The sequence below is a fragment of the Anas acuta genome, chromosome 11 (genome assembly GCF_963932015.1).
Source record: "Anas acuta chromosome 11, bAnaAcu1.1, whole genome shotgun sequence".
Classification (NCBI taxonomy): domain Eukaryota; kingdom Metazoa; phylum Chordata; class Aves; order Anseriformes; family Anatidae; genus Anas; species Anas acuta.
Window position 1 is genome coordinate 11,463,025 of NC_088989.1, and position 14,424 is coordinate 11,477,448.

Genomic DNA, 14,424 nt, shown 5'->3' on the forward strand with positions numbered 1-14,424 from the left:
TCCACAGCTCAAAAGTAGTTTTACTAGGATGACTCGATTTCATACCCCTTTATTAAAAAATACATAGACAAACATCATAAAGTAAGGATATATTAATCTTACAGTTGGAAACAACTTATTAGATGATTTCTACCAAGAAACATTGATTATTATATAAAAAGGAAAACAAAATACAATATAAAATGCTGCTAACAAGAACAAGAAAATGGAGTAACACGGATTCTTTGGGCCTGTCTTTACAATACCTCTGTCACAAAATCGCCTGTTCTCCCCGCAAGGCAGCAGCTATTCCAGAGAAAAGAACACCAGTATCATTTTGTATTTATTTTGCTATTCAAAATGGATTGAAATCCTCCCCACAGTAAACTGAAAATAAACACGATGTTTATCCTGAGATAAAAAGCCAAGGAGGACAAAGGAGGAGGGATGGTGAAAGGGATAAGAAAGAAATCAGAAAGTATTTGTAAGCAATTTCCTTTCCATCTTTGGCAGTCTCATTCTCTCTGCTTTTAGTGATCTTTTCTTTCACGTGGTTTTCAGCAGAGTAGTTTTGCCTCCTCTGAAGAGGACAAGGCATTGAAGAGACATCTCTGCAGCTGGCAAAGAGCTTGTGAAGTCTCCAAAGAGAAGCCCCTCCGAGCAGAAGGACCGCGTGCTGCCAGAGAGCTGAAAGGCACCTTCACAGGGGGGCTGCTGAGAAGTAAATAGTAACATGGAAATCAAACACCCCCAGGCAGAGCACACGGGTATGTTCCTCTGTCCCCTGATAGACTGCTCCCTCCCAGCCAGAGGCTGCCACAGCCCTGGTACAACATCTCCTCCAGCCTCGAACACCATTTGGGCACCACCAGCCTCGAAGTGCCCAGTACAGAGTCCGGGCGGAGGGATGGGATCGAGGCATTTCTCACTTTTGGCCCAGCACAGAATCATAGGAATAATCATTTATTAACTTGACACCAGAAAAGTATCCCAGACTTAAGCTAAATCTGCTCGCCAAACCTAAGCCCTGAAGGATCTCTCACAGCAAGGTGTTCCGCATGCAAACTGCACCGGGCTTGTTCTTGGGGCCTAAATGAGGCAGCAGTGAAAGGAAGCTCAAAGCTCCCAAAGAATTATTTTGGCATAAGCATCTGTATTAATTGGGGTTTGTTGCCATAGCTGATAAAGGGTATTAGCAAAAGGCTTGGGAAATGGTGTTCTAAGTGTATTTTTCAGGCTCATAAACAAAATATCATTTTTTTCCCTATAACTATTGACCAAGAGCATCCTGACCCGTCACCTGGGGGTGACTTGAGCCCAGAAATCAGGTAACAGGAACATTAAGAGGGGACACAACTATACTTTTGCTGGAGATTGACAGGAAGAAAACAAGAAACCAAGACAAACACTGCAGACCTGAAGCAAAATCCTCTCTCCACAGAGCAAACGCTCACACACTTCCAACCCAGCCCTGTCCTAGTTTCACCTCGCAAGGACAACCTCGGTATTCCTCACTGGGACATGTGCTGCCTATCACAGAGAACAGCCAGGACACTTTTTTTCCCTTGCTGCAACAAACACTTGCCTCTAACTGGAAGAAGAGTTATTATCTCGGTGCCACCCAAATGACTGATTAGCCCTCAGGATAATGGCTTTTTGCTGCTGCCGACAGGAGCAGTGTCTGAAGGAATGACCTAAAGGTGAAAGGCCTCCCGTGCTGTTCTTAATCCCCTGAGAGGCCAAAGGAAATTTTATGGTATACATAGCTGCCATGAAAATGAAAGTTTAAAAATAATGGCTGTGGAGAGCAGCTGAAGGTTCTCGATTCATACACAGGCCCGGGCGGGGACACGACGCAGCAGTTTCATACAGCCGTACATGAGTCTTCTTCCCTGGTTCAGAAACCACGGCCCAGCCAGTTCAAGGCTTGCTGCATGTCAGGGCAAATTAGATGATTTCTGTATGCCAGCCAATACATCATGAGACATCTCCAGGGGAAGAAAATCCAGGCACTCCAGGACTGACCCAGGCATGCGAGCTCCCAGCAACATTGCAGCTTGGAGTTATATAAGCAAAAATGTGGCTTCTGTTGAGAAGAATGGGGAGGGAAGAGGAGGGAGGAGGAATTAAGCCTTTTTTCCTTATGAAAAGACCTGAAATGCAGTAATTGGGAAGGAAAAGCAAAGCTAGCTCTTCTCGTAAAATGACCTACTTATTACAAGTCTCCTTAAATCAGGGCTGAGGGCTTTATCTCAGCTCCTGCATTTACTTCTCCTGTCTCTCACCCCCCCATTGCCCCTTGCAGATGGACAGGGGAGAAGTGGCCACCCAACATTTTCTGGCCCTCGCTTCTCCCTGTGGTTACCCCCTGTGCAGGGCAGCTTCTTCTACCTGGTGGCTACTGGTGGGCACGTAATGGGACAAAGCTCCCCTCTCAGCACTCGTCAGGGTTGGACTCCGCACATGGGTGTCTAAGACATGTTTATCTTCAAAAAAATAAAACAAAATCAGTCGTCAGTTTGGATTTATTTATAATGGGGGTAGACTGCGAATGGGTGACTAAGGTAATGCTCATTAGAGTCAAGGTGTTTAATGGTGAAGGGAGATGGGAATCATTTGGGGACAGCAGAACAGGCAGTGAAACAAGCAGCTACCCCCCCCCTCCGAAACAAGCACGCAAAAGGAACCCAGCAGACATCATCCTGGGGTCTGGAGATTGAGACAGGCAAAACAAACACAAGTTGTAGTGGTTCAAGACCTCACAGTGAGCCTGACGGTGCCCGTATATTTCAGAACATTAAAACATGTTATTTACAAGCTCCTTCTGAGTCATTCTGGGAAGGAGCATTATATGTTCAAGAAACTGGAATAGCTCTTATTTGTATGTTTCTCTAAAATGACTGACAGATGGGGGAAAACCTTTGGAGAAGAGGCCCTGGGCTGTCATGAAACATGTATTTAACACACCCACGGCAAACCACTAAACACCCTCACTTCAGGAGGTAAAGCCACTGTAAATGCAGAGTAGTCCCTTTTTAAAGCTCCATCTCTGGACTGCTTAATTCAGCACAAATTTGAGATGTTCTGTGGAGTCTGCCCAATTTTCAGATTAATTATTAGCTACGTTTTCCAGCAACATGACAAAAGCATATTCCATAAGGGCAAAGCTAGAATTTCGTGGACACTTTCGAAATGGACCCGGGTCTCGGTCTCAATATCGATGCCTTTCTTCCTGCCACACGCAGAAGGCACGCTGCGGGCTGAAACAGAAATCTCACATTCCCCAAAGTCAGGGTCTCATACAAGCGGATTCTGCACACAGGGAAGTTTTGTCTACCTGAAACAATTTCCAAGACCAAGTCTAAATCCGGAATGTCCCAAGAGGAACGCAAGCTTCAATCATCCAAATCCCAGCAGACACACAGACTCCAGCCTAAGGTCTGGAACATATTTAATCAATTCACTGTGCTAACTCTCCACAGTTTCATAAAGTAGCCAATACTGCAGTAACAGGGCCAAAAATTAATTGTACACTGGTTGGCCAATTACACAGAAATAACAGGCAGCACTGGTATTTATTGCAGCAGGATAATGTACTTGGTGCTAGGGTACAACTACACCACAGTAAAAAATAGCTGAGAGAGCGCGTGTGTGTGCGCATGTGTGCCCTGCTTCCCACCAGAAAGTAGCTCTGTCTTCACTGCTAATAGTGCGCCCTGTATGTACACGCATTTATAAATACCTTTCTGCTAATAAACAAGCTCATCAACAGCAAAAAGACAAAACAGAAGTCTACGTTAATAGGCAATAAGCAAACTAATGAATGAAGGGAAAAGTGGGGTGAATATAAATGGGGTGTGGTATCAGAAATGTCAGGTAATGGACAAAGCTTCCAAAGAGAAGACAAAATCAAGGCTTGTTTTGCTCTTTTTGGACCAGACTGGACGCACACTCTGGTGCTCGGTTCTAACAAAGAGGCAAGATTACATTCTAGGTCTTTTTGTTCTGCCTTTAACAAGTCTTCATAGTGATACACTGATGAGACCAGATACCAGATTGTTATCTAAATTCAGCTGCTAAATTCAGTGTTAAGACACTAAGTTCAAACCACACGTTGCCACATTTATTTCACAAGTCGAGCCTGAGGATGGATTCCTTCAAGATGAAGCAGCCCATAAGCATCATTCTCCCTCTGCAAAGGTACTCGAAATGCCAGGGAAACAAAATCACCCGTGAGGCTCTGACAGTTCACCCTTCAGCACGCAGACTGCAAATGCATCTCTCCACTAATCGTGGAGACTGAAAAGGAAGCAAACACTTAGTTGCTGTTTGCATAGAGGCTGCTCGTAATTTGATGTAATGTACTGTACATCAGTCAACACATATTGAAGAGAGAGCGCGCACGCTGCAGAGAAGGCAGAGAGGCAGCGCTGACATCTAACACATTTTATTTACCCTATTATAGATGTTCTTTGAGCTCATCAAATTACCAATCAATTTATCTGATCTCTGAAAGCTGGTGTACCGAGGTATATTAACTATTAAACTTTACAAGCTTTCAGCAAAACAAGCATTAAAGGGCTGGATGGAGCACAGGGTACCCAAGTCAGCTCACACATTGGCCAGTGGCGACAGCGAAGCGACCTCTCCCTGCAGGCAGCGATGGAGAGGCAGCTCCTCGCCGTGCTCTTCAGCCCTGCCAGATGCCGGGGAAAGGGGGAATTAGGGATGGATGCTGTGTGCCCTCCTCCTACCCTGTATGACATTTAATATCTGTGAATAAGTGAAAAAATAAGTGAAGAGAGGAAGAGGATGGGGGTCAGGAGCGGTTCAGATGATGATTCCAGGTTCGTTCTTTTTTTCCATTTTGTTCCTGCTCAGAAATTTAACTCACAAACAGGACAAAATCTCCCAAATATATTCTTTCTCTAAGGAGAAATGCAGAGACTGCTAGAGCCACCGCCACCTGAAAGGGAACATCACAGCCTCGGACGGACAGCCCAAGCACTGGGAAGTGATCTGGATGATTAGGAAGGATCTTATCAGCCCACTTCAGCAAACCTTACCGGGGATTATCCTTCTTGTGCTCAGAAGATGAAATCAACAGTTCGATGAACTGGGTGCTTCGCTACATTGCTTCACTGGCCTGAAAGGCAAACTGCTTTTTTGGATCGCAGCTGTTGCAGGTTCACATAAAACTACAGTTTTAGAGGGAGGAAGGGTTTGTGGGAACAGTTTGTAGGTTTGTTGAAATTTCAACAAATTGGGTTAGAAAAAAGCAGAAATTGTAAATTCTGTAAGACTCAGTTATGAAGGAGGGGACAAGAACTACTTCCAAACAGCAACAGCTCACGTGCAGCCCTAAGAAGTTACAGGCCATTTTATTGAGAAAATGAGTGGTGTTTTGGCAGGTGACACCTACCAAGATGTATCATCTCCTTTCGAAAAGGACACTGAATCTTCAACTCCTACCGAGAGGGCAAGGGTCCCAGCTGAAGACTGACACCTTAATGCTGCTTTCTTTTTCAAACCAGGTGTGTGCTCTTCAGGTCTCGTGGATACAAATGCATCCAGGGATCCCAGCTGAGGAACGGATTGGATTCCCTGTGCCCTTCAACAGACACCCCCACTGCCAGCTTTGCCAAGGGCCATCAGTTTGTTCAGCACCACAGAATGGGCTGAAAATCGATTGTGAAGAGCCCACATGAACAGATCATCCTGGAAGGGTTTTTGTGTTTTGTTTTTTTTTTTTGTTTTTTCCCCTCAGGGTACTGTCATTTTCTCTGGCAGGATGTTTATTGAGAGGAGTTACTGGCCAAAAGGCACAGAAGTGACAGGGGACTCGCACGCAGGGGTGGCCCTGGTGCATCTGAAGTGGGAAACAGCTCCAAGAACAAGCACCAAGGCCAACAGCAACAAGCTTATTTTGATAAATTCACCTCCTCCCATTCTTTATGCACGCTAAATGCCTTACAAATGCGAATTAAATGCTAAGTGCAAGGGCAAAAGGAGATTAATTTAACCAAAACAAACAAGGTGAGCACTACAGACAAAATTACAAGATTTGTGAAGCTGTGCAGAGAAAGAGGTGCAGTCTACCTTATTAATAAAAAATTGTATTTGTTTAATGCATTCCTTTCCCCCTTGCATAAATACACTACATCTTGTGAATGCTTTTGCTACGGACTGCTCTGAAAAGCTACGAGCAGAAAACGTTGCATATTAATGTACCCACTGCTCACAGTAGTCCACAGCCACATAATAAAAGATAACGTGGGAGCTGGAGCTTAGGAAAATCCAAACAAAGAAGAGACATCAATTTATAGCACGGAGTTCCACTTCATCTGCTGAGATTACCTCCAGCCTCTTTGCTGTTTTACGCGGCTCCAGAGAGCTACCCGGGTTTTTTGGTAGTGTAGCACCACCCTTACCTTTTGTGAGGTTAAAGCGAGTAAGAGGCCAAACAGCAAAACAAATCAAACGTATTTATCTGGGAGAACACATAAAACTAATAGGCTAAGTGAAATCTCCTGGTACCTGCATTTCCTTCTGACTGTACTTTAAGGATGTTTCTACCATTAGGAGATGGCAGAGCCACAAATACCCAGCATCCCGAATACAAACACCAGCTCTCAGCAGTACGTATGCTAACCAGTGCTACCGAGCTCCTTTCACCTCCTTCCTGCCCCTGCTTCTCAGTAACATATACAGGCATGAAGCCACGTCAGCTTAAGCTTCTCCAGGTGCATGTCTCTAAGGTTCTCCTTTCTGAGAGCCAGGCCCAGCTCTCATCACTTCTACCCAGAGGGACTCCACAGTACAAAGCCGCCTTCGGAGCAGTTGAGACAAGACCCACGTTTTGGGAAACAACCCCAGATTACATGGATGACGTGTAAAATCACTCTGACAAATTAGAGTTAGAAGTTTAACCACTTCTACCAAATTACGCAGGTCTCATTACTGCATTACTTACTGGAGATTAAGAGAGCCAAACTGGAAATATCAGCCTGGAAGGGAATGTCTGCATCATCAGCTTCAAACTCTGCCAATTACACAGTCACGTAAGAAATGGTCGGTTCAAAGGATCCATTTCCTGCAATTTTCCCAGTTACCAAAATACTTCGGGCACTCCAAAACAAAAACTTCCAAGCAACCCAAGAGACTGAAACCCACAACTACAATCAACTACCATGGAAGATCAAGAGCACACCAGTATCCCGATCATCTGCAAAGTATTTATTCAATAAAAATCACATTTGTTTGTTTTTTAAAAAGAGAAAAGAGATTTAAAAAGCATCCACTGCAAGCAAAACTAAATCTAACAGCCCTTCACACACCTACAATCCCTGACAATCTGATACATAAAAAGTCCACCCTAAATAAAGGTGGATTGAGCAGAATATCTCCCAATATCTCCCAACAACGAATGACAGTCCGGGTTCAATCCTAGGACAGCTGCTTCATGAACTCAGAAGAGCTGAGTGCTGCTAGGAACAGTGGCGAGTAGCGTTGAGCATTTACTCAACAGAAGTCAGAAATGCAAATCAAGCATTAGGCACCCCATAAGAAAGCAGCAGAACAGAATAACAATTCTCAAAAGGCTACCGTATAAATTTATGGTCCACTTGTATCTTGACCACTACACATGCAGTTCTGGTTCCCACCTCTCAGAAAGGATTAAGTAGACATGGAAAAGTTTCATACATGAGCAGCCAGGATGATTAAAGTATGGTAAGACTTCCATAGGGAGTAACTAAGAAGCCAGAACCTTTCAGCCCAACTGGAGAGGGCATCAGGAGATATGGCAGAGATCTACAAAACCATGAGGCAGGAAGGAGAAGAGGACTTACTGTCACTGATCCAGCTGTCATGAAGAAAGGACATCAAATGAAATTAACAGGGTCAAGCTTTCTGGTTCAAAACACGCAGAAGGAAGCAATTGTTCACACAACACAGAGCCGTGCCGGGAACTGCTTGCTACAGAATGAGCAAGAAGAGACTAGGCAACTCTACAGAAAATAAACAACTCACCTAGGATTAGTGAACACGCAGACATCTGAATCACAAATGACCACAGTCAGAAGCAGCATGAGGAACAAGTATCACACACACCTGCACTCAGTCCCTGGACATCCTCTTTTAGCCACTCAGGACCAGCACATGGAACTAGAGGCATTTTTGCTGTGACAAAGCACCACGTCTTACTTTTTCCAGGGCTTTAGTAGAAGATGTAGGGAAAAACTCTGAAGTTGAAACGCTGAAATCATTTCTTAATACATGCCCTTTTCTGTGAAAACTTTAATAAAAGACTGTCTAGAGAAGCCGTGTTTAAGGTCTCTTTGAAATAAGGTACACCCATAGTTCACCTCATGCAAAACTAAAGGCAAAGCCTTTTTAGCATTTCTATAGCTTTCCTGTTTCACAACGCTTTGCCCTCCCATTATAAGCTATTCCATCTTGCAGATGGAATAACTGAGATAGATGGGCTAAGTAATTGTTTCAAACTCCCCAAAGAGAAACAACTATTAGAAAATGAGGAGTTTTTTGCTTCCAATTCTGTGCTCTGTCCAGTAGATTACAGTACTCTTTTAGAGATTACAAACTAAAGGGATAACATATTCACACAATCTGCTGCATTCTAGGGAACTACGGAGTTCAATTCTGGTCAATACATCTCAAAGACAGAACTGCCAGAGGAAAAGGGCTCAAAGACAACCAGGTAGAATGAGAAACCTGGAAAAAAATCATACACAAGCAGAGGCTGAAAAAAGGTGAGGACTGCTCAGCTTAATGGGAAGGGAAAAGAACAGAAATCTACAGATAATGAATAATGAAGAGAATTCCTTTTATCCCTTTCACATAAGGCATATGAAATGACAAAAAGTATTTGAAATTGGTAACAGAATTTATAGAGTACGTAGTTAACCCGTGGCACATAATGCCACGTGCTATCAAGGCAGAGAGCTAAACAAGTTCAGAAAAAAGTGGCTGAGACACATAGAAGAGTGCTGGCAGTAATCCAAGCTCCATTACAATGAATCAAAATACTGAATGAAAATAAACTGTTTTGCAGCAGGGCATGTGTCAGCCTCTGACTGACAACACTTCGGAAGACTTTTCTCCAAGTCATTCTCCAAGCATTATTTTTTTTTATTTTTAATTTACTTAGGGGATTGGGGATTATTTGCATCTTCCTGCTAAGTCTTTTAAACTGACCGTTGTCAGAAGAAGAAGAACAGTCTGCCTGATCCAGTGCAGCAGCTACTGGGTTGTAAGAAAAATGCTCCTCGGACATAATGCTATTGTTCTTAGCGTCCTACCAGGAAGGTACTTGGTTGTCTCCATCAAGTGTGCTAAGCATCCTTTCCAAACAGATCTGTGGGACTTCTGTTCTTGAAAACAAAGTTAGGAAAAGGTGAGGAGAGGGGGAATTCTGACAGTCTCCTAGGAGAAATTTTGGCTTTTTAACTCCACACTGAGCCATCACAACCATCAACTCCTAGCCCGACACCTCCAAGCCGTGCTCCAAATAACCATCCCCCTGAAAAGAGAAAGTGAATTGCTGCTGCTGAGCTCCTCCTCACCTCACCCCGGTACTGTTTTTCTTTAATAAATACATCATAAATATATCCGTATGTTTATATGTACATTTTTATATATAATAGTTGGAAGGTTTTCGCACAGTGGAAGGAATAAATAAATAAATAAATGTCAAGGTCTGCGTGTATTCAACAAATAAAAGCAGAATTATATAAAAGCAACAGCTAATAAAAAAGATTGTTCTGCGCTGTGTTTTCCATCTTTCCAACCATTACAGGAATAAAATTATCCACAGAGATCGAAAACCTTTTTCAAAACTAATACAATTAAGCTTTATTACACTGTTTCAAGTACATTTCTCTCCTCTCTCTCCTAGCCCCCACCACCTCCCACTCCAATCCAGACTAACAGTTGAAGGCATTCTTCCACTTTATTACCAGCAAAATGCTAGTGTTTAAGGGTCAGAAACTATCTAGTGTTTCAAGAGAGAAAAGAAACCCTGTAATTTATATCTCCTTGCTTTTCTACACCTAAGAACTAGGAAGCAGTTTCTGTGCACCTCCACCATTTGAACAGGACCATGGCCGAGCACCTGACCCCTCCGAGAAGATCCTGCGCTAAAATATCCATCTCCTTGTTTGAAAGGTTACCCGTAAAAGGGATACAGCTCTGAAAAGGAAACGCAAAATGCAACAAAAGACCTCACGACTATGACAATGCAGACTGGACACAAACTTCTCCCCATTCCGCTGTCCATAAAGGACAGACACACATACAAATTTTCCCTGCGGTTTCTGCTTCGTGGGACCAGATCTGGAGAGAAGAATATAATAGAAGCACACAGCATGAGACCAAGAAATTGCAAAAATTCCCTTTGCGTATGAACATATGGACAACTGTGATAATTAGAACGATAGCTGCTAGATTGTTTGCAATTTCACTGAACAATCCCCATTATCTAGAAATAGAATTTAAAATCTGAATGCAACGCTGAGTGGTAGTTCTAATAGTTTATTTTTTAATGAACTGTACGGATTAAAGTGTTGCAAAATCGTATCACGTGAAATTGCTCGTGGGCATGTTTTAGCATCAATGGCTTTAAAAAAAGAGCTGCATGGACAATCATGCAGTAGCAAGGAAGGAGAAGGGGAATAGATATCCCAACAGTTTGCTTCCATTTCTATAATCTGTAATTTTCCGGCGTTCTATATTCACCATCATGCCACATATTGGTAGTAAAGCTGATTGATTTCTCTGTCTCTTTACGATCCACCTTGTTCATTGCTTTGCATTTCTTTTTAGTCACATAACTACAAGTCGGATGTATGCAACTCCCTGTCAGGAGGTCTAATTGTTTCAAATTGAAGAAGATTATTTTCCACATTTATTAAAAAAACAAAGACTACTTACAACATTATTTCATTTTGCCAGGAAGTGAAAACCACATTAGTTCATAAGGAACAGCATGGCTGCTCCTATTTTTAAAGCATCAATTTTTAAAAACTCATCATGGTAAACAATTAAACAGAGAAGCAAATCCCACGTTTAGGGGAGAGATTCAAATCCCTAAATGGATTTTCAAAGGTCATTTCAGGCTTAAAAGATGCTTGACGGTGTCTCTTTAAATCATGTTCATTTCAGAGGCTTATCCAGCAAGCAGCAGTGTGCTGCAGCAACATAGTTTGAACTGTTGGGGTCCCCAGAGAAAAATTAATAATACAACTTTAATTCATATTTATAGCAAGATTTGTGATTATTTTTTTTTAATTTAGCAAAGGATTTCTAACAAAAGGAATAAAAAACAAAGCAAACCTAGCTTTCACCTAAACCCTGTGCTGAAAAAGAAAAGAGTTTGAATTACCGTAAACCTTTAAAAAAAATCATCTAGTTTAAACAGCTTTTTCATTATTTAATCATGTAATAGGGGAGCAGATAATGGGTGCTAACAGTTCCAGGTTTCAGCACAATGCTTCTTGTTTCTCTGCTCAGATCTACAACTGATCCTGTTAGCATTTGGAGGCCACAAATGACAGACAAGGTAGCCTTACCTTCCTCTCAATGCGGGCCAACTGCTCTTTATAGAAGGCTTCTTGCCTCTTCAGCTCTGCCTCCCTGCCTTGCAGCTCCATGGCCTGGGAAGAAGAACAAAGAAGCATCAGTAGAAGAAGCAATTAAAGAGCGTGAGGGCAAGGAAAGCTCATGGGATGCAGGCTGGAAGGAACACAGAAAATCCACACTGCTCAGGCCAGGTGTACGGGATCCCTGCCAGTGGAACTGCAAACCTTCAGTGCTTTGGGTCTGAAACACTCTGAATAGTATCATACTCAAGCTCATTACCTTGTTTTTATTTCTTCTTTTTAACTGAAAACCTATAATTATAGAAGCGTGATTTGTCTGGACTTTGCCACCATCTTTTTCAGAAGTCCACCTTAGCAAAGCGTGTTACACAAATCGTGATGTTTATTGCTCCACTTCAGCGTTCCTCACATTGCCTTAAAAATAAACCTCGAATCCTCCACTTCATCAACACTTGTTCCTTGGAGTGTCAGCAAACTCCTAGAGATATAACGCACCCCTACGATCACGACGGAAACACCAAACCCAAGCCTACAGCAGCACTTCTGTAAGCAACACATCCTCACAGCCCGTGCTTGTGCTTTTACACACCGATATAAGACTGCTGCGACAATTAAGTATTCTCTTCATGTGCTCTCTGCTCGAACACCAGAGCTTCTCTGTTTGGGTGATGCAGATTTGGAGGGGAGATGGGGATCAGAATTTCTCTTCATTCTTCCAAGATTTAAGCGTGGCAAACACAACAGCAAACTTGGTGTATGAAAACATCCTTAAAGCCTAACCTGGCCGTCATCTAGACAATGACCATTTAAAAGAAAAACAGAAACCAAGTTGTGTTTCTAGCAATGGTTTTTGCCTTTCAGCTCTTTAAGGCCAGCAGCACTTTGCTGCATTCCCAGCCCTAAACTGAACGAGCATTAAGAAAACATGGCATTGATGGAACTGACCCAAGCTTTTTAAACCTAAAAATAAAAAGCAACAATAGCAAGAGGAACAGCACTTGTGTTTCTTCCTCTACCCCACCCCAAGATCTCTGGGGCCTCATAAGTTACCACCAGACAGAAGACCTTTCAAACTGACTAATAAGGCTGGTGTTAATGTGAACACACACCTTGCTAACCCACAGTGTCCCAGCAGCACTGCTCCTAACCTTAAATGATGGCACAGTCACAGAAAATGCTGGTCTGATGTGATAAAGCAGCTGGGACAGCAACATTCCCGTGCCACTGTTAATGCAAAAAATTCCATCTGAAAGCAAGCTGCCGTGCGTTTCCTCCTTCCTGCTCCCCTGCCGATGGAACTGCAGTTGTACAATAGGGCTAAGAAGAGACGTTAAGCTAGACAGTGAGGGATGGTTGATGAGTAAATGAGTAAAGTATGCGCGCATGAAATAGGTGTTGGGGGGCCAGTTTGTTTTTAAAGGATAAAAAATCATTTTGGTTCTCACGTTTGTCATCCCAGCCAAAAGGGCCAGGGTAAGGCACAATCACTGCAGGCTCACAGATAAATCCCCTTGCTCTCAGAGATGCTTGATCCATGGCAAAATCTCTGGCTTTGGTTTAACCAGAGCTGTTCTACATCCTCCAGCTTGCAAAGCAGCTGCAACAGCAGCCAGGGGGAAGCCAGGGCAGCCATGAGCTCCAAAGAGAGAGTCCAGCAACAACAGGGGCACTGCTAGTAGGCACTTTGTAAGTGCCAAAATTATTAGCATTTTTCTCTTAAGAGAAACAGAGCTGTTCTTCTGCACCAAGATCCATCCGTCCTCCGTACAGGACTAAGCAATTTCAACTGAAATGAAACAGACGCAAGGCAGCAGAGTGGTCTGGTGGATAACCAAAGGACCCTGATTCTCCGGCTGCTTTTCTGCATAACACCCATAAAATCAGATTACTGAACAAGTGCCTTGCATCTCCTTAAGGAGCCAACAACTAAGGAAAAGGCAGGAGGGTAACATAGCACTGTTCCTTCGGCACAACTCAGGCGGAAGGTGCTTTCAGCGTGAAGCGTAATACGGGGTGAAAACAGTCAAAGGATCAACTCCTAAAAACACAAGAGTCTCTTTAGTCTGAACAAATGAATTACGCAGCAGCGCTGATCTCCGGGGGCAGCAGACTTCTCCGGCAGCGTGAAAACAGTACACGTAACAATGCTGGTGTGCAAGAGCTCGGTACAGATACCGTGCTGCTTCCTAGGTAATCTCTCCCACGTTATCACCATTAAATTGCATGATGAACCAGAGGGAGCAGAGAAGACTTTTACTTGCAACTCAAACATATTTAAAATGTTTTGAGAGCTGCTGCTGTTTCAGGCTGTTCAAGTACACTGAGAAACATTCTATTTAGCGAAATCTCTGCTTGAAAGTTGCTGTCTGTCTCCCTCTCCCCCCAGCTGTTATTACTAGAAACTTTAGTACACTCTGTGATGGTGTTTGAAGTATGAATGGTGCAGTCAGAGCATGTGTCATTTGAAATATTCACTGTTCCAAACTGGGTTAGGCAACAAGGGACGTTTTGTCTGAATACAGGATATTTATTAAGAGTTCCTCTAGTCCTGCCTCTTATTCCCTACCTGAAGTCAGAAGCCTGTGATGTCCCAGGCAGAACTGGCTGCCATGGAGATGATAATAATTTCACAGGGGATTGAGATTGCAGGTGGCAAACAAAGCATCAGACACACGTCTCGCATAAAGGCCTTCAGAAGTAGGGAACGGAAGGAAGAGGGAAGACGTGCATGACAACACACTGGTTCGGAGAGCAGCATTTCTCATCCCTGCTGCTGAAACTACACCTGAGCGTGAACATGCAGCAGATGACCGAGGTCTGGAGATGA

At 43.3% G+C, this 14,424-nt stretch overlaps 1 protein-coding gene across 5 annotated transcripts in view; it reads right to left on the reverse strand.

The window, feature by feature from the left end:
* CHCHD6 (coiled-coil-helix-coiled-coil-helix domain containing 6) overlaps positions 1 to 14,424 on the reverse strand; it is a 122,617-nt gene that overhangs the window by 72,672 nt on the left and 35,521 nt on the right. For all 5 annotated transcript variants that reach the window (XM_068694115.1, XM_068694113.1, XM_068694116.1 and 2 more), the window contains one exon: positions 11,568 to 11,651. In XM_068694115.1, the coding sequence (XP_068550216.1) occupies positions 11,568 to 11,651 (84 nt within the window). The remainder of the gene's footprint in view (positions 1 to 11,567; positions 11,652 to 14,424) is intronic.